The sequence below is a fragment of the Nannospalax galili genome, unplaced genomic scaffold (assembly GCF_000622305.1).
Source record: "Nannospalax galili isolate Female #2095 unplaced genomic scaffold, S.galili_v1.0 scaffold184, whole genome shotgun sequence".
Taxonomy (NCBI): domain Eukaryota; kingdom Metazoa; phylum Chordata; class Mammalia; order Rodentia; family Spalacidae; genus Nannospalax; species Nannospalax galili.
Window position 1 is genome coordinate 1,431,024 of NW_008351649.1, and position 23,870 is coordinate 1,454,893.

A 23,870-nucleotide genomic window follows, 5' to 3' on the forward strand; every position below is an offset into this window, starting at 1 on the left:
TACGTTGGATTTTTTTTTTTTAAGTATCAGAACCATCACTTTGTTTAAACGTTTTAAAATATGTCTTCATGTTTACAATCCTGTTTTCTCAATCTCCTTTTTCAAATGAAATGACCTGGGCCTCCATTAACCTTCAGGGGTAATGAGGGGGCACACTTGACAAGAACCTTACAGCTGTATGCAGGCAGGCACAGGCTCCTAGCTGGGAAGGAGGGAGGAGAATGCTGAGGAAGTGACATCCAAGCTGACTTGCAGATTGTAGGCATGTCAGCGGTGGAGACTGTATAGTAGGGGAAGAACAGCTTGTGCAAGGCACAGAGGCTTGAAAGGACAGAGGTGTTCTAGTATGGCCAGGGTTCCTTAAGACGCCAGGGAAGAATGTACCATAGAGTGACAGAGGGAGGAAAGGGAATGGGGAAAGTGTCATGTTCCCTCATCTGTCATCTGCGCCTTTGGCGCAGAGCATCAGAGTTGGTGGTAAGACCCACATGAAGGTAGCCATGGGTGAGGAAAGCTGATGGACTCTGCCGGGAAGAGGGCAGGGCACAGAGGGCTAGGAAGCTCGGCCTCGGATGTTTCTGGTAGTTTTCCCCAAATAGAGTCTTTTCTAAAAATGTAGATAATAGCATTAAACATGCACAACAAACATTTCATATTGTCTAGGCTGTTTAAGGATCTCAGCTAGGCCCAAGTTATTGACTCCTTTCTGCACTAGATACTAAGCTGGGAATTGGACACCGCCCTGTATATGGCTGCAGGGCTGCTGTGAGGATTAAGTGTGAGAATGACACAAAGGAGGGCCTTGGCACTCAGGGGCCTTTGTCATGGCAGGAGGGAGGTAAAATGTGTCACAGATGCTCTGTGAGGTGAAGCCAGATATGAGTGACTCAGAGCATAACTGGGGTCTGGGTCCAAATCCAAACTTTATCTTCCAAGAACAAATTACTCCCTGAACCTTGGGTTCCTTGGCTTGTAAAGAGTCTAATAATACAAATAGTACTACAGTGGTTGCCAGGCACAGGGGGAGGGGAATTGAAGCTAAGGCTTTGCATAAGCCAGGCAAGCACTATACCACTGAACCGCAGTCTCAGCCTTGAGGGCTAGTTTTTTTTTTTTAATTATTTTTATTTTATGTATATGAGTGTATTGCTTGCATGTGTATAAGTGAGCCTATGTCATGCAATGCCCACAGAGATCAGAAGAGGGCGGCATCAGATCCCCTGGAACTGGAGTTATGGACAGTTGTTAGCTACCATGTGGGTGCTGGGAATTGAACCTGGGTCCTCTGCAAGAGCAGCCAGCGTCCTTAACCACTAAGCCATCTCTCCAGCCTCTTTTAAAGATGAAAAACTCTAGATGGGGCTGGGAAGACAGCTCAGTCAACAGTGTCTGCTGTACTCATCTAAGAACCTGAGTTTGCCAGCACCCACGTTAAAGCTGAGCATAGTGGCACACTCTAATCCCATCATTAAGAAGATACAGGAGGATCCCTGGGGCTTACTGGCCAGCCAGTCTAGCCAACTGGTGAATTCCAGGTTAAGTAAGAGACCTTGTCTTAAAAAAGAGATACCTCTGGCCTCCACATGCACACACACCTGCATACACATGTGCACACACACACAAAACCCACTAGGCAATTTGGTTACATGGCAATGTGAATGCATTAACTGTACTGAACTGTGTGCTTCAAATGGTTAGGATGCTTTGTTGGGTATCTTTTACTACAGTTTGATTGATTGACCATGGGTCCCACTGTACTTTTAAAAAATATATTTTATCATTTTAATTTTATGTGTATGTGAGTATCATCTGCATGTATGTAAGTGAACCCATGTTGTGCAATGTCCTTGGAAGTCAGAAGGGGGTGTTGGATACCCTGGAAGTGAAGTTACAGACGGTTGTTAGCTGCCATGTGGATGCCAGGAACTGAACCCAGATCCTCTGCAAGAGCAGCCAGTGGTCTTAACCACTGAGTCATCTCTCCAGCCCTGGGTCTCACTGTCTTAGTCAGGCTGGTCTCCAGCTCACATTTTTGTTTTGTTTTGTTTTGAGATAGGGTCTCAGTATGTAACTGTGCCTGGCCCTGGAACACACTATGTAGACCAGGTTGGTGTTGAACTCATAAAGATCTGCCTCTGCCTTCCAAGTGCTGGAATTAAAGGTATGAGCCACCATGCCCAGCAAGCTCAAATAATTTTTTTAGAGTATAATAATACTGACTCAAGCAGGGTCTGGTGGTACCAGCCTGTAATTGCAGTTACCCAGGAGGCTGAGGTAGGGGGATCACAAATTCAAGGTCAGCCTGGGAAATTTAGTAAGACCTTATCAAAAAAATTAAAAAATAAATAAAAAGAGGGCTGGAGATAGAATTCAGTGGTAGAGTGCTTGCCTAGCATGCATGAGCTCCTAGGTTCAATCCCCATTACCATAATATTAATAATACTTAGTTTGTGGACCAGAGGGTTAGTTGAGATGTCAGATGCTCACCCACAGTCATGGGAGTGTGAGGCAGGAGTTTTAAGTGTTTTGTTTGTTACGGACTTCATTAACCCTTGCAATAACCCTTTGAGCTAGGAGTATTATCACTATTTTGTAAGTGAAAACCGGAGAGGCATCTAAAATATGGAGATGTTACATCGTGTGCCCCAGATACACAGGTGGTAAATGTCCAATGGTTGAAAGATGTTAGAACCGTGAGACAAAGAAATGTTAAAGGAGTTTGTCTTAGTCTGTTTCTTCATTGCTGTGACAAAATACTCTGACCAATACCAACTTGGGGGAGGAAAGGGTTTATTTAGCTTACATCTTCCAGGTCGCAGTTCATCAGGGAGCCCAAGGTAGGAACTCAGGGCAGGAACCTAGAGGCAGGAGCTGGAGTACAGGTCATGGAGGAACGCTGCTTATTACTGGCTTGCTCCCCTGGCTCCTGCTCAGCCTGCTTTCTTATGCAACATAGGCCCACCTGCCCAGGGGTGGCACCACCCACAGTGGGCTGGGCCCTCCCATATCACTCATCAAGAAAATGCCCCTCAGACATGGCCACAGGCCAGTCCAATAGAGGCAGTTCTCCAATTGAGGCTCCCTCAACCCAGGTGTATCAAGTTGACACTAAAGCTATCCAGCACAGAGCTGTCATGGAATGCAGCAAGAGACAGCTAGACTATGTAGACTGAGAGATACAGGAGTAGATCATGGCAGACTGAGGAGTTCTGAAGCATTATGTTGCCAGGAGAGCAGAAGTGTGATGGAAGGTGTCTGTCTGAGGTGAGCTTGAGGAATGGATGTCATTTGGACCAGCATTGGAAAGCAAAACAGCCAGCCACAATTGAGAAGGGCCATCTAGTAATGAATAGGGCAAATATCCCCCATCAAGGGCAGCCGGTGGAAGATGAGTCATTAAAGACAGGTAGAGGGTCTCCTGAACATGCCAAATAACTAAATAAAAGCTCCCAGAGCCTTCAAAATGTAAAACAAAACAGAGAGCCCTCTGATGGCAATTGGTAGAGGATGACTGGGGAAGGCTGCTCAGGGCTAGTATTGTAGGTAGACACAGGGCAACTAAGGAGGCCAGTTAGCTAGGATCCCAGTGGAAGGACTTTACAACAGTCCTAGAAAAGGAAACTTGAGCCACGCATGGTGGTGCACACCTTTAATCCCAACACTTGGGAGGCAGAGGCAGGTGGATCTCTGTGAGTTCAAGGCCAGCCTGGTCTACATAGTGAGTTCCAGGACAGCTGGGGCTACAGGGAGACCCTGTCTCAAAAAGACCAAAAAAAAAAAAAAGAAAAGAAAAGGAAACTTGAAAGGTCATGTGGATGGTGGTGGCAGTGGAGGGAAGGAAAGGTGTTGCATAACAGAGGAACAAAGCTGTAGCTACATGGGCCCTGGGTACTTGGGGCTGGAGAGATGGCTCAGTGGTTAAGATTACTGGCTGCTCTTGCAGAGGACCTGGGTTCAATTCCCAGCACCCACATGGCAACTAACAACTGTCCATAACTCCAGTTCCAGAGGAATCTGATGCCTTTTCTGACCTCTGCGGGCACTGTGCGACATGGGTGCACTTACATACATGCAGGCAATACACTCATAAGATAAAAATAAAATATTTTTAAAAAGAGAATGGGGGATAACCAAAGATACCTGGTGGACTCGAGATTATTAAGAAAGATTTCTAGGACTGGGGATGTAGCTCAGTTGGCTGAGTGCCTACCTAGTCATATACAAGGCTTGGCTCATAAACCAGGCATGTTGTTGCACACCTGTAGTCCCAGTTAACTGAGAGGCTGAAGCAGGATATTCAGGAGTTCAAGGTCATCCTTGACTAGCCAGTTTGAGGCCTATCTGGCATCTGTCAAAGAAAAAAATAAAAAGGAAGAAGGAAAGAAAGGCAGACAGAGATGCCTATAACTCCTCTTCCCCTCTCACCAGTGTGGGAAATTGATCAGCTGAGGGTCTCATGCATGTAAGGCAAGCACTCTATCAACTGAGCTATATCCCTACTCCAAGTGTCTATAACCTTTTGAAAATACCTTGTAAATTAGCTATAGGTTATTGAATGGGCTTTTTACTTTCAAGGTTGTTTGGCCCAAATACCTTTGTAAGATCTTTCTCCCCACTCCCCCAAAGCGCATCATTTCTATTTCAGTCTCACCTACTGATCTTGTCCTTTTCCTCCTTCCTCCAGGAAGGTGATGCTACTTTGCCTAAGGCTTGAACTCTCTGCGATGAAGGAAGTGATGGGGTTAAGCCAGGCATCCCAAGCCTGTAACAGCATGTGGAAAACTGGAAGGAACACAGCAGGCCATGGGGAACCAAGAGGCCAGTGTGGCATGAGCACCAAGCGCAGCGGTGGCGAGGCAGAAGCCAGCCGTGCAGGGCCTCCGTGGCCCTGCCAAGAGCATGGGAAAAATGCAAGCTTTTGAATGGGGGCGGCAGAGCAGAGGACTGTAACACAATCAGATTTACAATTTTGGAAAAGCTGATTCCAGTCCCTTGCCATTGAAAGCATGAATTGGAATGGATCCAGGGTAGGCGCAGGAAGACCCGTTTGGAGGGTGTTACAAAGTCTATGGCCTATTCATACTTCTCTTTGTCCTTTTGTGAACATTGCACGTGTACTGTATTACTGTGTGACTTGAGCCAACTTGTTCCTTTGCTGTTGAATCTGACTCATCTCCTTTGTAAACAGGAAGGCTATTGCGGGAGAAGATTCCGGTTGCTCCCCCACCCCCCATACTCTAAATCCCTATGATACAGGGAACACAAATGATATTTAGATTGTGATACTGAAAGTCTTTCCAGGGTGTCCCTTATAACACACACCCATGGGCTAGGGAGATGGCTCAGTGGGTAAGGTGCTTGCCTTTAAGCTTGAGGACTTGAGTTTGATCCCTGGGCCCCACATGGTGGAAGGAGAGAACCAAGAACCAACTTTCACAGTTTGTCCTCCATTCACACATTGTGGCATGTGCACACATACACAACACTAAATAAATGTAAAATGTAAAAAAAAATATATACTCACCCTAAAGCAACCCTCATTAACATTAGATTGATAGTGGACACTGTTGTGTTCTGCCTTTAGATTTCTAAACATTTGAATGATAGATGAGATACATTGGTCTTAGCCAAAAGGCAAGAAGGAGTGGAGGATTAGATGATGCAGAAAATAATCTAGATATCCAAGCTTGTCCTACTCAAGTGTGGTCCATGACGAGAAACATTGGCAGTACCTGGAAACTTGCTGGAATGAAACTCTCAGCCCCACTCCAGACCCACTGAAGTAGAACCTGGATCTTACCATGGCCTCCAAGGTAAACCCCCAAAGTAAACATTAAGGAGCACCTGGGTTTCTAAGCAGCATCCCTCTCCACCTCTGTGGGTCATATTCATAATTTAGATATGGCACATGGCACGGTCTGGCATGGAAGTGTGTTTTGCAGCAGAGAACAGCCGGAGGGTAGGAGCCAGGGGTTGTGCACAGCTCTTGACCTCTTCCAGGGTTGTACACAATGACAGGAAGTGGGAGATACAGGACTCTGTCCTGTCCTGCCTTTCCCAGCTGTGGGTATTATACCCTCTAGAAAGGAGGATCACTAATCTTTCCAACTTTTTTTTTTTTTTTGGTCTTTTTGAGACAGGGTCTCCCTGTAGCCCCAGCTGTCCTGGAACTCACTATGTAGACCATTGGTTTAAAAGCTGAAGGTTCTAGCAGATTCCCTTCCTTCCTTCCTTCCTTCCTTCCTTCCTTCCTTCCTTCCTTCCTTCCCGGCATATGGAGGTCAGAGGACAATCTGTGGGAATTAACTCCCTCTCTCTGTGTAGGTCCCAGGGATTGAACTCAGTTTGCCAGGTTTGGCAACAAGCGCCCTTACCCACTGAGCCATCTTGCCAGTCCTGTGACAGATTTCTGCACCCAGTCTATTTACAGACTCCATGTTCTGGGAGCGGCCCATGACAGGTGGAAGGAAGCTGACCATCAAGTCCAGAGGAGATGATGCCCCGGAAACATCAGCGTTTTCCGCTGTCTACCCCAACACTTTACCCCAAGGCTGAACCAGGCAGATGAAAAGTCTGTGGCCCCTGCAATCATCCTAAGAGGCAGGAGTTCACTGCTTTCACTTTTAGCAATAAGGAATTGGCAGAGAGGTGACTTGCTTTAATTCCCAAGAATCACAACCTCCTAGGCTTCAGCTATTGAGTCTAGGAGGCTCAGCCCATGGCTGCTGGAAGGCCAGGGACAGTCAGTGACTGAACTACCACAGTTCACCACACCTGCTTCCAAGGCTTTTCCAGAAGCTTGCAGCTTTGCCTGAAGTTGCCCTCAGAATAATGTGCAAGCTAGTGGCAGCATGGGAGAAGGTCACCACGGCCACCGTGTTCCACATACCTTTTTATACAAAATATTTTATTTTTATTTTATGTGTATGCATGTATTGCCTGTGTGTAGGTAAGTGCACCTGTGTTGTGCAATGCCCGCAGAGGACAGAAGAGGCTGTCGGATCCCCTGGAACCGGGTCTTCTGCAAGAACAACCAGTGTTCTTAACCACTGAACCATCTCTCCAGCCCCGTTATTTTTATTTTATGCATACGAGTGTATTGCCTGCATGTATGTGAGTGTACCTGTGTTGTGCAATGCTGCAGAGGTCAGAAGCAGGCTTCAGATTCCCCTCGAACCGGAGTTAGGGACAGTTCATAGCTGCCATGTGGGTGAATCAAACCCAGGTCCTCTGCTGAGCCATCTCTCCAACCCCTCCACATACTTCTTGGAAGCTCAGGCTATACAGAGGGCTGGAAGGAATATACTATGTGAACCTGGGCAGATGCTGGAGCTCAGGACTCCCAAAGGAGCTGGAAGTCATGAGTACTGCTGTAATCCTCAGACTGTACCTGCATGCTAGAACTGTTCCTGACTAGAAGGACCCAGTTCAGAGTTCTCAAAAACCTTGCAGCCAGCTAGGAGCAAGAGACAACAGAGTTTTGGAAGAGATTTCTATCCAGTGTGGGAGTCTTATCTGTCCAAGCCAAACCACACACAGCCCTTCTGTGTGCAGGTCTGAGACTCAAACTTGTGGCCATCCTGCTTCTGCCTCCTGAGTGCTAGGATTCTATGGGTACACCACCACACCAGAACACTTTTTCTAAAAGACAATTTCGTGCTGGAGATATAAACTCAGTTGGTAGAGTGCTTTCCTAGCATGCATGAAGCCCTAGCATCATGGGCGTGATGGCACAGACCTGTAATCTCAGCACTTAAGAGGTGTCGGCAGGAGGATCAGTAATTTGAGGTCATCCTTGGCTACGTACAGAGTTTAAGTCCAGTCTGGGCTACGCGAGACCCTATCTCAAAATAAAACAATAGAAAGAAAAGAAAAGGTTTCCTCATGTTGCCCAGCAAACTCTGTACTCCTGGGCTCAGGTGATCCTCCTCAGCCTCCCAAGCAGCTGGAATTACAGGCGCAGAGCACCATGCCTGACTTGGCACTTCCCTCTTCTTTTCCTCTTTCCTTCCCACTCTCCCTCCCTCCTATTCTATATTGGGGATGGATTCCAGGGCCTTATGCATGCTCAGCATTTGCTCTACCACAGAGCTACATGCCCAACTCAGATCTGCTATTTTTCAGTGGCAGGGAGGGAACTCAAAGCAAAGATTTTCCAGAACACTGTCAAAGACATGATCCATTCAACTGATGCTGACTTTCTGTATAACTCTGTCACTACAGATTTTAGTGTCGTACCCAGTTAGGCTCCCCAATTAGCCAATCTTTGTTGTAGTTGTTATTGTTTTTGAGACAGAGTCTCACTATGTAGCCCTGGCTGACCTGGAACTTACTTTATAGACCAGGCTGGCCTTGATCTCACAGAGCTCTGTCTACCTCTGCCGCTAGAGTCCTGGGATTAAAGGCATGTGCCACCATGCTTGGCCTAGCCCATCATTTTTCCTGATGATTATTAATTTGCATCACAACCTCCTTCCCATTCCTAGGCCTCATCCAGAGCTCAGCGTTTTCCTTCATTTGAATTTTTATTTTTGCTCTGGGTCACATGGTTTGTGGGCCTCTTTCTTCTTCCTCACCTTGTTCACTGCTATCCTGGCGGGTGGTTCGGTCAGCAGAACTACAAAATCAGAAGGCAACAGAGTGAGGGGGGGGTCTCCGTGAGTCACATGACAATGCTGCATGGAAACACAGACGAATATGTGGGGTCTAGAGCTAAACAGCTTGGACCTATAACCAAGCTCTGCCATTATTAGCCAAGCAACCCGGAGCCCATCACTCATTGTAAATGGGATCATAATGCCAGCCTCTGTAAGAATGGCATCAGGTAATCATGAACAGCACTGTGATGGGCTCTCAGTCCATGGTAAGAGCATCATGACTGTCACCCATTACTTGGTTGGATTTTAGGTCTCCTATACAGCAGTGGGAAGCAACTGAAAATATCGTCAGAAGACTCAGGTACAACCTCCTGTGGGCCCTGCCTTTCCAGCAGGCAAGAAGGAAGTGCTGGTCTGGAGTATGAAGAACGTCCTTTGCCCGTAGCAGCAAGCCTTAGGCGCACTGATCTACAGCTAGGCTGTGCTAACATGTTTAAACCCATTTCCCCTCACATCCCCCTATGAGGTAGGCACCAGTGTCCTTTCCATGTTCTTTTATTTTTCCCTCCCTCATTCCCTCCCTCCTTCCCTTTTAGGTTTCATGCATCACAGGCTGACCTCAAATTTGTTTGTAACCCAGGGCTTTATGCAGGTTAGTCCAGCACTCTACTAGCTGAGTAGCATTCCCAGCCTGCGTGTGTGTTTGTATGTGTGTGTGTGTGTCTGTGTCTGTGTCTGTGAGACGGGTGAATCCAGGGTCTCATGCATACAAGGACATGCTGTACTTCTGAGCTATACCCCAGGAAGTAGTGTTCTGAGAGGATTCTGTTTGGCCCCCCATGGCTGAAAACCAAGCCACTGCCCCAGCAGGAGCCAGGCAGGGAGGTTACTGTGCTGGATGGTGGAAGGCCTTTCCAGAGCTTCCTGAGGAGAGCACACTCAGGCTGCTTCAGGACCACTCTACTGGGACAGGACTCAGTCTCCCTATCTTCTCCTTGTGTGGCCAGGTTCAAGGGCAACAGCTTCTGTGAAAGCCCTTTGCAGAGGCTGGTTCAAAGGTTCAGTGCTGTTGCATTTCCTCCTCTCTGTGGCCCCCAGAAGCCAAACCCATCCATGTTCAACTTGCACATCCTGTAATAAGTTGTGAGCTGCCACCCATCCCAGCTGCTACCCTTCCAAAACTGCAAACACTGCCTCCCCAGCAACACCCTGCCACTGTCCCTGCTCTGTAGGCCAGCTCTACAGGCTGACTGCAGGCTGGCAAGCCCCCTGCCTGCTAGCTCAGGCCTTCCTGGCAGTGGGAATCCTACTTATGTGGGGTAGCATCTGCGGATGACAGGGAAGAGACAAACATACAAACCTTCCAGCGATTCCCACATTCATTGCATAAGACAAAGGTGGTCATGGGCTCATCAGCACTGCGTGTCTGCACCTGACAGAGAGAAGAATCACTCATGAAGTCACTCCCCTGCTCTAGGGCCTGCTGTGGCTCCCACTGTCTTAGAAGTAGGTTCAAATCCTACAGGTTGACACTGCTATTTACCCCACTTGGGAAGTTCCTTTGTCATGGATATATAATCTTTTCTCCTCTGGTCTTCTGTCAGCTCACTCAGAATCTCACTGGCTCAACCTGGCCTTTGCACTCGCACTCTTGTTGATCCTTCTAAACTGGTCTCTCTTCTCTTGTCCAAAGCCTCACCTCTTATTAGAAGCCCTCCCTGACTCACCGCTGAACACACTATATCTGGCATGCTTGTCTGAGCTGGAGGCACCTTACAAATCATCTTGTTCATTTCATCCCACAAGTGGAGTGCTGAGACCCAGAGAGGAAAGGGGTTCTGCAGATCACTGGGCCAGGTTATCTTGTGCTTCCCCATTTCCCATCCCTCAAGCTCATTACTCAGGTGCAAGGACAATGTTTCCTGCCACAAGGCCCTGGCATTTCCAGGGTGGGCAGCTGCCATTCTAACTCTAACTGGACATGACAGGTGGCCTGTCATTACTCTGTGGACATTCAGCTGTGAGTGATGTCAGCTGGGATCAGCGGTGGGGTGGAGGAGGAACCCTCAGCTGGTGAATGCCTCCAAGCTGTCAGGAGGACACACCATGGCACAGCCTTGTCACTAAACAACAGGACATGGAGAAGGAGCAATGGTGGGCCTTCTTGGGCAAAATGAAACTTGGCTAATAGGCAGCTGACTTCTGAGGGGCAATGCTGTACAGCAACACATCAGCCTGGCTAGAGATGTGCTTGGGACAGCGTAGGAGCATGCACAGGTGTCTCCCAGATCCTGAATAGGAATCCTTCAAGGGAACCTTCCAGAAAAGCAAGGCTGACAACTATTGTTTCTACTGTAGCTACTGGACACTGAAAGTAAAGTGCTCTTGATAATTTTTTGAGGCACAGTTTCTTGTAGCCCAGATTATCCTTGAACTGATTATGTAGCAGAAAATAACCTTGAACTTCTATCTTCCTCCCTCCACCTCTCTCTTAAAATTTTTTAAAAAATTTATTATTTTTATGTGTATGAGTGTATTACCTGCATGTATGTAAGTGTACCTGTATCTTACAATGCCCACAGAGGTCAGAAGAGGGTGGATTCCCCTGGAACTGGAATTATGGATGGTTGTTAGCCACCATGTGGGTGTTCTGGGAATAGAACCTGGGTCCTCTGCAAGAACAGCCAGTGCTCTTAACTGCTTAGCCATCTCTTCAGCCCCAAACTTTTTTGTTTTGTGTTTTTTGAGAAAAGGTCTCACTATGTAGTCCCAACTGGTCTGGAACCTGATATGTAAAGCAGGCTAGTCTTGAACTCAGAGATATCTGCCTGCTCTGTCTCCCAAGTGCGGGGATTAAAGGTGTGCACCACCACACCTGGCTGAGACCAGGGTACCCTATGCAGCCCAGGCTGGCTTTACCCATCCCTCCCTCAATCCTCCTTTCTTACTGCCTCACAATTCCCAGTAGCATGTTTGGCTCCTCTTGATAAATCTTACTTGGTGAGCAGATGGAAGGATAAATAGAGTTCTAGAAGCACTAAATGGATACTGGCACCCTAACGGCAGAACCCAGCAACAGGCCATGCTTTGGTTTCAGGGAACGGTCCCTCCACAGCAGTTTCATTACCCTCAGGACCTCTTAGGTTTCACTGACTGGGCTACCCTCAAAAGATTTGAACCTAAAAGTATAGCACTGGGGGTGTGTACCTAAAATCACAGCATTTAGGAGGCAGGATGGTCAGGAGTTCAAGGGTAGCCTCAGCTACATAGTAAGTTCAATGCTCAAAACACCAGGTAAGGTAAACAGAAAAGGTTTAGATTAGCCTCCCTGCCATTGGCCTGTGTGGGCACCTTGGGCAAAGCTGTAGAGCCTATTCATCCCATCTAGCTTTCAGTTACCCCATGAGGGCCTGGGTTTCCACATTGCCACATTCCCGTCCAATCATCTGGGACTCCTCTGAAGGTCTGTGCTTGGCAGCGTGCTTGGAAGACAGTGTGGCACAGCCTGGAGTCTGGGCCTTGGTCTCGCTTTAGGGCAAAAGAGACAGTGGCCCAGCTTCATGGACATATAGCAGCTGATCCCACAGTCCGAACATTTTCCAGAAGCCACAAGGCACAAGACACTGCGATGCTGTCCTCAGGCTTGCCCTTCGCCCTGGTTCTCAGAGAGTTTTAGTCCTTGCTCCCCCTTGGCACCTCCTTTTTGTGCCCCCCCACCCCTGCTGTCTCCCCACCCTGCTGTTCCCCCCGCCCCCTCCTGCCTGCCCTCCTCTCTGCCCACCTGGTTATAGGTGCAGTTCTTCTTCTTGCACTTGCCACACCGTAGGAGGTCAGTGGTGGTTCCTCCAGTCTTGGCCATCTGGTGCTCACGGATGGCCTCCTGGGTCATGGCGTTCCTCAACTCCCTCAGCTCATCACTGGCCATATCCTGGAGAGAAATGAGTCTGTTAGGGTTGGGGGCCAAAGGGCTCTGCCTCTTGCCTGGTTTGTAGAGTCTGAACTGAGCAGGAGGTATCATGTTGGATCAAAAGCACAGAGCTGGGGGCTGGAGAGCTGGCTCAGTGGTTAAGAGTGGAGAACTGGCTGCTCTTGCAGAGGACCCAGGATCCATTCCCAGCACCCACATGGCAGCTACCAACCATCTGTAACTCCAGTTCCAGGGGATCTGATGCCCTCTTCTGGCCTCTGTGGGCATTGCAAGACATTGCAATTTATACCTCAGAGCTATGTTGTCATTTTATCAAAAAGTGCAGGCAAAACACTCATACATATAAACTAAAACTAAATTAAAAAAAAAAACATAGCTAGGAAAAGCCTGCCCTGGAGGACTCTCCACTGCACTCTGGCTGGAAGGTCCACTTGTTTGAGACAGGGCTTACGACATCTGTAGCACAGGTTGGCCTCAAACTCATGGCTGTTCTCCTATCTCAGCCTCCTGAGTGCTGGGATTGCAAGCACATGCCACCTCACCTGACTGGAAGCCACTATTCTTTTTCTTTTTTTTTTTTTTTTTTTTTTTTTTTAGACAGGGTCTCCCTGTAGCCCCAGCTGTCCTGGAACTCACTATGTAGACCAGGCTGGCCTTGAACTCACAGAGATCCGCCTGCCTCTGCCTCCTGAGTGCTGGAATTAAAGGTGTGCACCACCACACCTGGCTTTGGAAGCCACTATTCTTACTGGAGCAAAACTTGTTCCATACTATTTGCATAAGTTTCCTGCCTGGGGCAAAAGGTGATCACAGGATGAAGACATTCACGTGTGGAATTCCTATCCCCAAGGTGATGGTGATTGGAGGTGGCGTCACTGGGAGGCCGTTAGGGAATGAAGGGATCAGTGCCCTTATAAAAGAGGCTCTAGACACCATTCACTCCTCCACCATGTGAGGTTACAGTGAGCACAGACAGAGTGCTGGACACCAATTCTGCCAGTGCCTCAATCGTATAGTGCTTGGGCTCCAGAGCTGTGAGTGCACATGTGTGCTGTTATGAGCCAGTGGCTGGGAGGTGGTTGTAGCCTGGACTGATGAAGACACTGCAAAGCTATGTTGCAATTTATACCTCAGGGCTATGTTGTCATTTTATCAAAAAGATCAGATCTTGCTGGGGATGTATCTCAGATGGTACAGCACTTGTCTGGCATGTGTAAGGCCTGCATGTGAGTGCACCTATGTCTTGCAATGCCCAGTACCAGCAAAAAGAAAGCTCAGTCCTAGCCAGTTATGACGATGCATGCCTGTAATCCCAGTATTTGGAAGACGAAGGAAGGAGGGTCAGTGCGACTTTGAGGTCATCCTGGACTACATAGCAAGATCCTGTCTCAAAAACAACAACAAAAATCAGACTTTTCCATTGAGCGGAATGGGGCCAGCAAGATGGCTCAGCAAGTAACAGTGCCATCAGGCCTGAAGACCTGGTCCTTGGAGCCCATGTGGCTGAAGGAAAGAACCAACCTTCACAAATTGCTCTCTGACCTCCACACACACCGTGGCATGTGTGCTCCCCCCCACAAATAAGTAATTATAAATTGGGCAGAATGATAACTTTGATACATGTTGATATGTAGATACCAAATTCCCCATTTATCTATCCCTGGGGCTCTGTTGTTTGGGGCGCTTGAGGAAAGCAGTGAGTTCTCGCCTCAGAAAAGTGTACATACCCACACCACAGCACCGCACTGTAACCTCCGTGCACCATGCTTACACTGTTTACACTCCACATTCATTAACTCCATACCACACACATTAACCATACATCATACAATACACTAACCACATACCCCACACACATACCATACACCACACTCATTAAACTACACACCACAAACACATTAACTCCACAGCATACAATACAGTAACAACATACTACACATCACACTCATTAAACTATATACCATGAACACATTAACCACACAGCACACAATAGACTAACCACATACCACACATACAGTAACTACACCACACACAGTAACAACACACTACACACACAGTAATCACACACAACACAATATACTACATATCACACCCATACTAACCATACGCCACACACACAGTAACAACATACCACACAATACACTAACCATATTAACCACACACCACATACATACTCTAAATACACATCGTACAATTCACTAACCACATGCCACACACATACTAACCATACTCCATACATATATACCAATCATACACCATACCCACTAATCACACACCAATCCCCACATCACACGATACACTATCCATATACCCATATTAATGACACACCACATACACAGTGACCACACACCACACAATACACTAACCATACCACACCCATGCTAACCACACACAGTAAACACATACCGCAAACACGTAGTAATCACATGCCATACAATACACTAAACTACACACCATACACTAAACTAACCACACTCCACACATCTATACCAATCACACACTACATCCACTAGGCACACACCAATCACACACCACACAATACACTAACCATACCATACCCATACTAACCACACACCATACATACACTAACCACACTCTACACATACACACACTCCATACTCCACACACAGTAACCACACTTCATACATATGTGCCGATGGCATATCACACCTATACTCATCTCACACCACACATGCATTAATTATACATCATATGCATATACAAACAATTCTTCCCACATATCACACACATTAACACTCATCACATATACTACACATAGCTCTGTGTATCATACACACTACATACACTAAGCATCCTATTCATGCATTCACCACACACTCTGTATATCATATACACCACACCCCCACATCACAAAATAGCAACACACACATATACACATATATATCACAACACACACCATATACACACTCCACACATTGTATGCACAGGGCATGCACCGCATTCCTTCATCCCAGACCACTCAGACACCCTGAAGCCTGCCCAGGTTCCAGAGGCTTAACATATTTCCTCTCCCCTTCTTTGGGTCTCTTCACTTCTCCAACATTTAGTGACCGTCAGAGAGTTCCTTGATAGCTCTGGAAGTGTGCTAAATGTCTTTCCAAGACACAGGCTTTGAAATAAAAGGATCAAGTACCCATCTTTCCAGTGAGTGTTTCCTATGGTCCTTAACAAGTTAGCTGGTAGGAGCTGAGCTGGGCCTGGTGGAAGAGCCCCTGGCTTGTGTCCCCAGTCACAGCCACCACTCCCAGAGCTGGGCGGCGAAAACCCTAGCCCTTACACCAAGGCCCGGTCATTCTCACCTCTGCCGTCATCTTGGCAATGAGCCCAGGGGAAATGGCCCCACTGAGCACATTCCTCCTCAGGCCTGGGTTCCTGGGGTCCTTCAGGTTGCTGATGCGGCTGCGCACTCGGTTCCGGTATTTCATGTCTGTGCTTTTGAGCTCTTGATAGATATGTGTCAGGGTCAAGGGCCAGCCTGCCATTCATGGAGCTGCACAGGAACGGGAGCCTGGGCAGTCCCCTCCTCATTGTGGCCTGCTAAGGGGTCAGGTGGCACATCTGTGCCAGTGGGCATCTCGCTTGCACGTTGGGGTCAGCCAGGTATCAGACAGGAAACCTCCAAAAAGATTAGATTACAGCAAGTACTATGGGGTCAGATACTGAAGGGAACAGGCATGCTGGTCTGTCTGAGCCTCTCCTGTGACCTCAGGTGAGTCACTTCTCTGCCTCAGTCCCCACTTACAAAACATGGGGCTGGTAGTGGTCAGTGCCACACCAGGCACCATGTCAGATCTGGAATGTGTCCACATTCACGGGCTATTAAGACGAGGACAATGAGGGTCAACTCTAATTTGGAAGGACCCCTGGAAGTTGAGTCCGACCCCTGGGAGTTGAGTCCAGGTAACAGAAGATCAAGAGCCAAGGTTCAGGCTCTCTGTGTAGCCGAGGATGGCCTTAAACGTCTGATCCTCCTGCTTCCTCCTCTTGAGCACTCTATCAACTAAGCCACATCCCCAAGGTGTTTGGTCAGAGATGTCCCTCCGTACCTTAGATCTCCTGCCCTCTTTCCTTGGGAGGAACCCACTTTGGGAATGGCTGACCAGTCACTTCTCTCACAAACACATAAGGAAGCTGAAGCTTAGAAAGGGGGCAGGCCCTTGCTCAAGGTCACAGGGAAGATTCCCGGCAGGGACAGGGCTGCAAGCCAGACCTCCTCCTAACAGTAATGCTCTATCCACTCACCGCAGGAAGTTGCCCCTGGCCACAGATCACAGTGAGTTCTGTCCAAACCCAGAATCCCAGTTCCTTCTCTAACCCCTCTCAAACACAGGGCAGGGTTGGGGAGATCAGCTTCATTTTCTTGGTCTCTTGAGCCAAGTGAAGGCAGAAAGACAAAGCTGTTGCTGGGAAAAAGCACAGACACGAGAGAACAGGGCAACACGCAGAGTGGAGCCTGCTGACTTATGGGAAGCGATGAGAAGGAGGCAGCGTTATGGCTTTTTTTCTGTCTTTGTTTCAACGTCATCTATACAGTAAGTGAAAAGAACAGACTACGCCACAATGCGTTTGAGAGACAAAATATGAGTAAAACTGCCATTCAGGATTTTCAGAGGATATGAGGGGCCACTTGGGTACACCGGCCTCTCTCTGACTCGTGCATATACCAAGGCTACAGAGGAGGAACAGGTAGAGAGCAGTGTCCAGGGACTCTGACCTTTCGGGGGCACACCCTGCCTAACTCATGCCATGTTAGTTTAGGGACACTCTACAGAGGACAGACTTTTAGGCGGCACAGAGCATTCAAGCCCTGTATTCCTCTTCCCCTGGCTATCATCAAAGCGCTAAGGAGCCTGCTACAACTTTGATTTCCTCTCCTTAAGGAAAGGGCTGTCCAGTGGAGGAAGCAAGTAAGGAGGGAAGTCAGGAGTGAGACTAGAGACCAGGCCATGCACTCTGCTTCAAATTGGGCTTGGAGGGCACAGAATGTTATGGAGAAAATGAAGTCCTGAGACCTCAGCTCTGGGCTCCTGAATTAACAGGAAATGGTGAAAATGATTTAAAACTTGTAGAGGTATTGGGGCTGGAGAGATGGCTCAGGGCTTAAGAACTCTGGCTGTTCTTGCAGAAGACCCGGGTTCAAATCCCAGCACCCACATGGCAGCTAACAGCTGTCTGTAACTCCAGTTCCAGGCAATCCACGCCCCTCTTCTGACCTCTGCAGGCATTGCACGACACGGGTGCATAGACATAAAATAAAAATAAAATATTAAAAAAAAACTTATAGAGGTATTGTTGGATAACCACTGAATTGTGGTTAATGGACACTTCCAGAGAAAGGATGGGCTGCAGGTACTAGGAATGGCCTCAGGCAAGAGACAGAAGGAGGCAAACTGGCTGCCTAAGATCTGGTCCCTGAGCCTCCCCAGCAGGCTCAGCTAAGCTCCCCAGACAGAGGAGGCCTAGAAAAGGTCACTCACACCTCCTGTGACAGGAGACTCCTTTCCCCTGGAGTGTCTGTCCCTTTTTCATACCTCTGGTCCTAGACATGCAAACCTTTGTCTCCAGTGAAGAAACACTATCCATTCAACGGAGAGTGAATCTTTTTCCCACAAGGCCCCTCGCTGATAAGTGGGAGGTCGGGAAAGTACATAGACCCAAAGACCAAGGCTCTCTGTCTAGCTCTGTTACCCCAGAGTTCCTGAGCCTCGGTTTCCTTGTGCATACAATGGGAACACCAGCTGGCCTCACAGGAACCGTTAGGAGCATTAACAGAGGCAACAAATGTCAGTTTGATGCCTGCCTGGTGGCCTCAGGATGGAACTTGGGAGCTGCGCCCACCAGAGGAGGGAAGGGGAGTCCTGAGCATGAAGCACACTACTGTTCCCTCAGGAGGTGGTGCTTTGACCAGCTGAGGCATGTATGATGTGGCCTGTCTGGCACAGCTGCTAAGTCCTCAGGTTCTGAAGTCACACTTTCAAGGTTCAAACCCTAACTCTGCAGCTACATTTAGCTGTAGGAGCTTTGGCAGGTGATGGATGTTCCTGATGGATGCTTCACTTGATAAACCCAGGGAACACAGCTTGTAAGTTGCTCTCAGCACCTACTGACGTGTAGCACAAAATCTAACAACAAAGTCAGTTGTCCCCAGAACCCTGCTCCACCTCAGCTAGATATGCTCTCAGATCCACAGGGCTTCAGGATATGATCTTCGATTTCTGATGCCAACTTGTCACAGTTAACTCCATAGTCCTTGAAATCATCTAAAAAAGATTGGGGAACAGACATCAGCCATTTGTGACCTTGCCAAGGATGCCTACTTGACAAGACCATTCCTCTGTCACTACCAGTGTACTAGAAAAAAGTACATCTCCCCTGCTGCTTTCCCTCCCTCGTGCCCAGCCCAGGCCTTCACCTTCCGCCTTCAGGGCTGCTGACAGCATCTCCACACACTTATCCCGGACGGAGTCCCCTGTAAGATAGCAAGGGGCCAGGAGGCAGACGGAGGGGGCGAACGTGGGAGTCAAGGGGCTGCTGGGGGTCCTGGGGGCCTCTGCTTTCGATTTGTTGGATCTGAGGATGACATGTTGATATTAAGCGAACAAACCATTTATGGAATAGCATTCTAGGTGTTTCCATGAACAGTCTCCTCTAATCCCCATAACAACCCTATGAGGCAGGTGCTATTTTAGACTCTGGAAAGAGATCATCTCATTTAATCCTCATAATAATTCTGTGAGGTTGGTACTATTCTTATCCCCACACTAGAAGTGCATCTTAGAAATAGGTGCATTTATAAAGATATGTTTGACTCTGGTCACACATTTGGGAACCCATAGGAATTCAAGCCCAGGTGTTTGAGCTCCTGGTACCCAGGCTCCTACTTGTTACAGAACAGGGAACACCCAATAGTTAGGCATCCATCTGTTCTGCACTGTGCTAGCTGTTCTCTACATCTTCTCATAAGTTTATACCATCTGTCCATCCATCCAACCATCCACCTAGTATTTATCAGGCACTGTGCTAAGAAAAAGCAGCCAAACAGGGTATTGCCCTCCATCTAGGAGCTCACAAACTAGAGAGTAGTGCTATCTATCACCATCTAAGGGGCCTGGCTCTTACCTGGCCATCACTTGATGAACATTTTCTAATTTAATCCTCACAGCAGTCCCTGGTAGTTGACATCTCACCATCCCATTTATAAACAAAGAGACAGAACTGGGCGTGGTGGCGCATGTCTTTTATCCCAGCACTTGGGAGGCAGAGGCAGGCAGATCTCTGTGAGTTCGAGGCCAGCCTGGTCTACATAGTGAGTTCCAGACCAGCTAGGGCTATAGAGAGACCCTGTTTCAAAAACACCAAAAAAGGAGCTCCAGTTAAGAGCACTGACTGCTCTTGCAGAGGACCCAGGTTTGAGTCCCAGCACCCACATAGCGGCTACTAACCATCCTTAACTCCAGTTCCAGGGGAATCCAAAGCCTTTTTCTGATCTCCGCAGCATTGCACGACATGGGTGCACTCACAAACATGCAGCCAATACACTCATACACATAAAATAAAATAAATAAAATATTTTTTAAAAACACCAAACAAACACAGAGAATCCTATCACTGCCCAAGATGATACATCACAGACTAGATAGAGTCCAGACTGTGTAAGTCCCCTACCTTCACTGTCTAGGATTATACTGCCTACAAGTAATTCCATTCACAGCATTGATTAGATTTTTTTTCCCCTGAATCAGGGTCTCACAGCCCAGGCTTCAAACCTACTAAGTAGCTGAGGGTGGACTCCTTATCTTTCTGCCTCCACCTCCCAAGTGCTGGGATTACAGGTGTGTACCGCCATGCTTGGTTTATAGGGTGCTGGAGATGGGACCCAGGGCTTTGTGTATGCTGGGCAAGCACTCCAATAACTGAGCTACATCCCTAGCTAGATTTGCTTGTGTGTTTATTTATTCATTCTCGTGTTTGTGTGCAGGTGTGTGCATGTGTATGTGGAGGCCAGAGGTCAACCTCAGATGCTGTTCCTCAGGAGCTGTCTGCTTAATTTTGTAAAAAATAATTTATTTATTTTGGTTTTATGTGTATGAGTCTCGCCTGCATTTATGTTAAGTGTACTAGGCGTATACAATGTCTGCAGAAGCCAGAAGAGGGTATTAGATCACCTGGAAGTGGAGTTATGGATGGTTGTTAGCTGCCATGTGTATTCTGGGTCCTCTGCAAGAGCAGCTAGTGCTCTTAATTGCTGAGCTATTTTTCCAGCTCCCCACTCCACCTTATTTTGTGAGACAGGGTCTCTTATTGGGACCTGGGGCTCATATTTGTAGGCTAGGATGGGTGGGCTGGCCAGGCAGACCCAGGGACCCTCCCATCTCCCACTCCTCAGTACTGGAATTACAAGCGTATGCCATCACACCCAGCTTCTTATAAGAGGGCTGCAGATGGAATCTCCCACTCTTCATTTTTATTTTTATTTTATTTTTATTTATTATTTTTATTTTATGGGTATGTGTGTATTGCCTGCATGTAGGTAAGTGCACTCTTGTCGTGCAATGCCCATGGAGGTCAGAAGAGGCTGTCAGATCCCCTGGGACTGAAGTTACGGACAGTTGTTAGCTGCCATGTGGGTGCTGGGATTTGAACCCAGGTCTTCTGCAAGAACAGCCGTTGCTCTTAACAACCGCTGAGCCATCTCTCCAGTCCCTCTAAATGTGCTGTGCTTCAGTATTAAAGTTTGCTTAACAATACAGAGGATGGATGTTGTTGGTATGCAGTCCTGTACATTTCACCATTTGGAAATTGGAAATTGAAGAAAGATGATGGTGAAATACAAGAGGTTTTCCCGTTGAGCCATCTCTCCAGCCCATTTTTATTTTTAATATTTTTTTAGTTTTTATTTCTCACTCTTCATTTTTAAAAAATATATTAAACAGGCTGAAGAGATGGCTCAGTGGTTAAGAGCACTGGCTGTTCTTGCAGAGGACATGGGTTTGGTTCCCAGCACCCACATGGCAGCTAACAATTGTTGATAACTCCTGTTCCAAGGGATCCAGTGCCCTTTTCTGGCCTCTGTGGGCATTGCATGCATGAGTACACTTACATGCAAGCAAAATACTCTTACATATAAAATTAAAATAAATATTTTTGGTCTTTTTGAAACAGGGTCTCCCTGTAGCCACAGCTATCCTGTATTCACTATGGAGACCAGGTTGGCCCCAAGCTCACAGAGATCCTTCTGCATCTGCCTCCCAAGTGCTGGGATTAAAGGCATGCACTACCACACCTGGCTAAAATAAATTAATTTTTAAAATTTAAAAACAGATGAAATATAAAATATATCTACTTTTTCTTTATTTTTATATTTTTAAGTATTTGGGATTTATCTTAAGGCCTCATACATCCTAGGCAAGCATTCTACTACAGAGCTACATCCCCTCAACCCTTTTGAAAGAATTTATTTTGAGACAAAATCTTTATAAGTTGCTCAGGCTTACCTTGAACTCTTTCTATAGCCTAAAAGGTATTCACCAAATATCAAATAAGTAGAACAAATCAGAGGCTGGAGAGATGGTTCAGAGGTTAAGAGCACTTACTGCTCTTCTGGAGAGAACCTGGGTTTGTTTCCCAGCATCCAGCTAGTGGCTAATTGCTATTCCAGTTCCGGGGGATCTTATGCCTTCAGATCTGATGCCCATTTCTGGCCTCTGTGGGCACTGCATGTATGCAGGCCAAACACTCATACACATAAAATATAAATAAAAATTAAAACAAAAAACCAAATTAGTTATCAGATATTTCAGATTTCCTGGTTACTCTTTTGTTCAGTGCTGGAACTCAAACCCAGGACCTCATTCATTCGAGACATGCACTCTTATTCTGTAAACTTTTTTAAAAAATATTTTATTTTATGTGTATGCATGTATTGTCTGAACATAAGTAGGCACACCCATGTCATGTAGGACCTGCAGATATCAGAAAACAGCACTGGATCCCCTGGAACTGGAGTTATGGACAGTTGTTAGCTGCCATGTGGGTGCTGCAAATTGAACCTGGGTCCTCTGCAAGAACAGTCAGTGTTCTTAACTACTGAGCCATCTCTCCATCCCTGGTAAATGCATTCTTGGCAGAACACATGGAGCATGGAGGCCCCTGGTTTGAGGCATTGTTATACAGCGCACAGTCTGGGCAGCCATAGGGTCTGGATCTGTGATACTTTGCAGATTTACTTTCAGCCTATGGATGGACTTCTTCCATTTAGGAAGAAAAGAATGCTGGGTTTCTGAGAAAGTCTTCAGGCCTAAGGAGTTTTACCTGGGAGGCTGACGGATTAGCTAGCATTTCCCAGTGTTAAAGACATGGTCCCCCCTCCAAGGAAGGCTCTCTGGCTTCCTGGCAGTCAGGTCTCAGCTCAAAGGCCACATCACTTTAGGCAAGGCAGACTGTCCCTACTCTGCTTTCTTACAGAACAGCACTTATCCAAGTCTATAATTAACTTGTGAATGTGTTTATAAACATCGTCTGCTTCCATCTTTAAATGACAGTTCACAGAGGGACCCTGTGGCTCATTCACCCTGTAACAGCACTCCTCATGAGTGCTTGCTGCTAAATAACTGTTGAATGTATGATGAATCAAGGAAGTTGATTATAAAAGGATGAAAGGCGCACACCAGGGTCCACATAGAGCTCAACAGGAGAGAGGCAGGTCCTCTTTGGAAGGCAGTGGCCCCATTCCCTAAGCTTACAAGAGGGCTCGCTCTTCCACCCCCTCAGAGGGAAGGAAGCCTTGCTGACCTATGGCCCAGCACACACCTGAAGGTCCAAGTATCACCAAGGAACACAGAAGGGGGAGCCCACAATATAGAGCTTTGAAGGAAGCTGTCATGTGTGGAATGCCTACACTGTTTGAATCCAAGCTCCTGAGTTGGGTGTGGTGGCACATGGCTGTAATTCCAGCACTCAGGAAGCTGAGGCAGGAGGATCATGAGTTCTAGGTCATCCTGGGCTACATAGTAAGGCCCTGTCTCACACCCCAATCCTGCCCCCTAAAGAATTCAGCCTTCAGGGACTAGCAAAGCCTGACAACCTGAGTTTGATCCTCAGAAGCCACATGGTGGAAAGAGAGAACCAACTCTCCAAAGTTTTCCTCTGACCTCCACACATGTACCATGGCAAGCACTAATCCAGCTTCAGAGCCAAAGTCTTGGGTTCAAAGCCTGGTACACCTACTTTATAGCTCTATGACCTTGGGTGAGTTCCTTAACCTCCAACTGCCTCAGTTTTCTCACATGTAAAATGAGAATAACCGCAGCATCCATCTTATGGGT

The 23,870-nt window shown here is 47.3% G+C and overlaps 1 protein-coding gene and 1 long non-coding RNA gene across 3 annotated transcripts in view; one reads left to right on the plus strand and one right to left on the minus strand.

Annotated features, from left to right (window-relative positions):
- The window catches only part of LOC103746408, a 10,054-nt gene extending 3,936 nt beyond the window's left edge, over positions 1-6,118 (plus strand). Inside the window, exon 3 of the long non-coding RNA XR_003846318.1 lies at positions 4,685-6,118. This is a non-coding gene — a long non-coding RNA (uncharacterized LOC103746408). The remainder of the gene's footprint in view (positions 1-4,684) is intronic.
- Positions 6,119-8,487: 2,369 nt separating this feature from the next.
- The window catches only part of Tcea3 (transcription elongation factor A3), a 34,763-nt gene continuing 19,380 nt past the window's right edge, over positions 8,488-23,870 (minus strand). Inside the window, exons 6-11 of one of the 2 annotated variants that reach the window (XM_008848585.2) lie at positions 18,959-19,116; positions 18,750-18,806; positions 15,846-16,000; positions 12,379-12,525; positions 9,958-10,029; positions 8,488-8,617 (exon numbers count right to left, since the gene is read on the minus strand). In XM_008848585.2, the coding sequence (XP_008846807.1) occupies positions 8,609-8,617; positions 9,958-10,029; positions 12,379-12,525; positions 15,846-16,000; positions 18,750-18,806; positions 18,959-19,116 (598 nt within the window). In that variant the 3' untranslated portion in view covers positions 8,488-8,608. The remainder of the gene's footprint in view (positions 8,618-9,957; positions 10,030-12,378; positions 12,526-15,845; positions 16,001-18,749; positions 18,807-18,958; positions 19,117-23,870) is intronic. The other variant, XM_008848587.2, reaches the window with a different exon arrangement.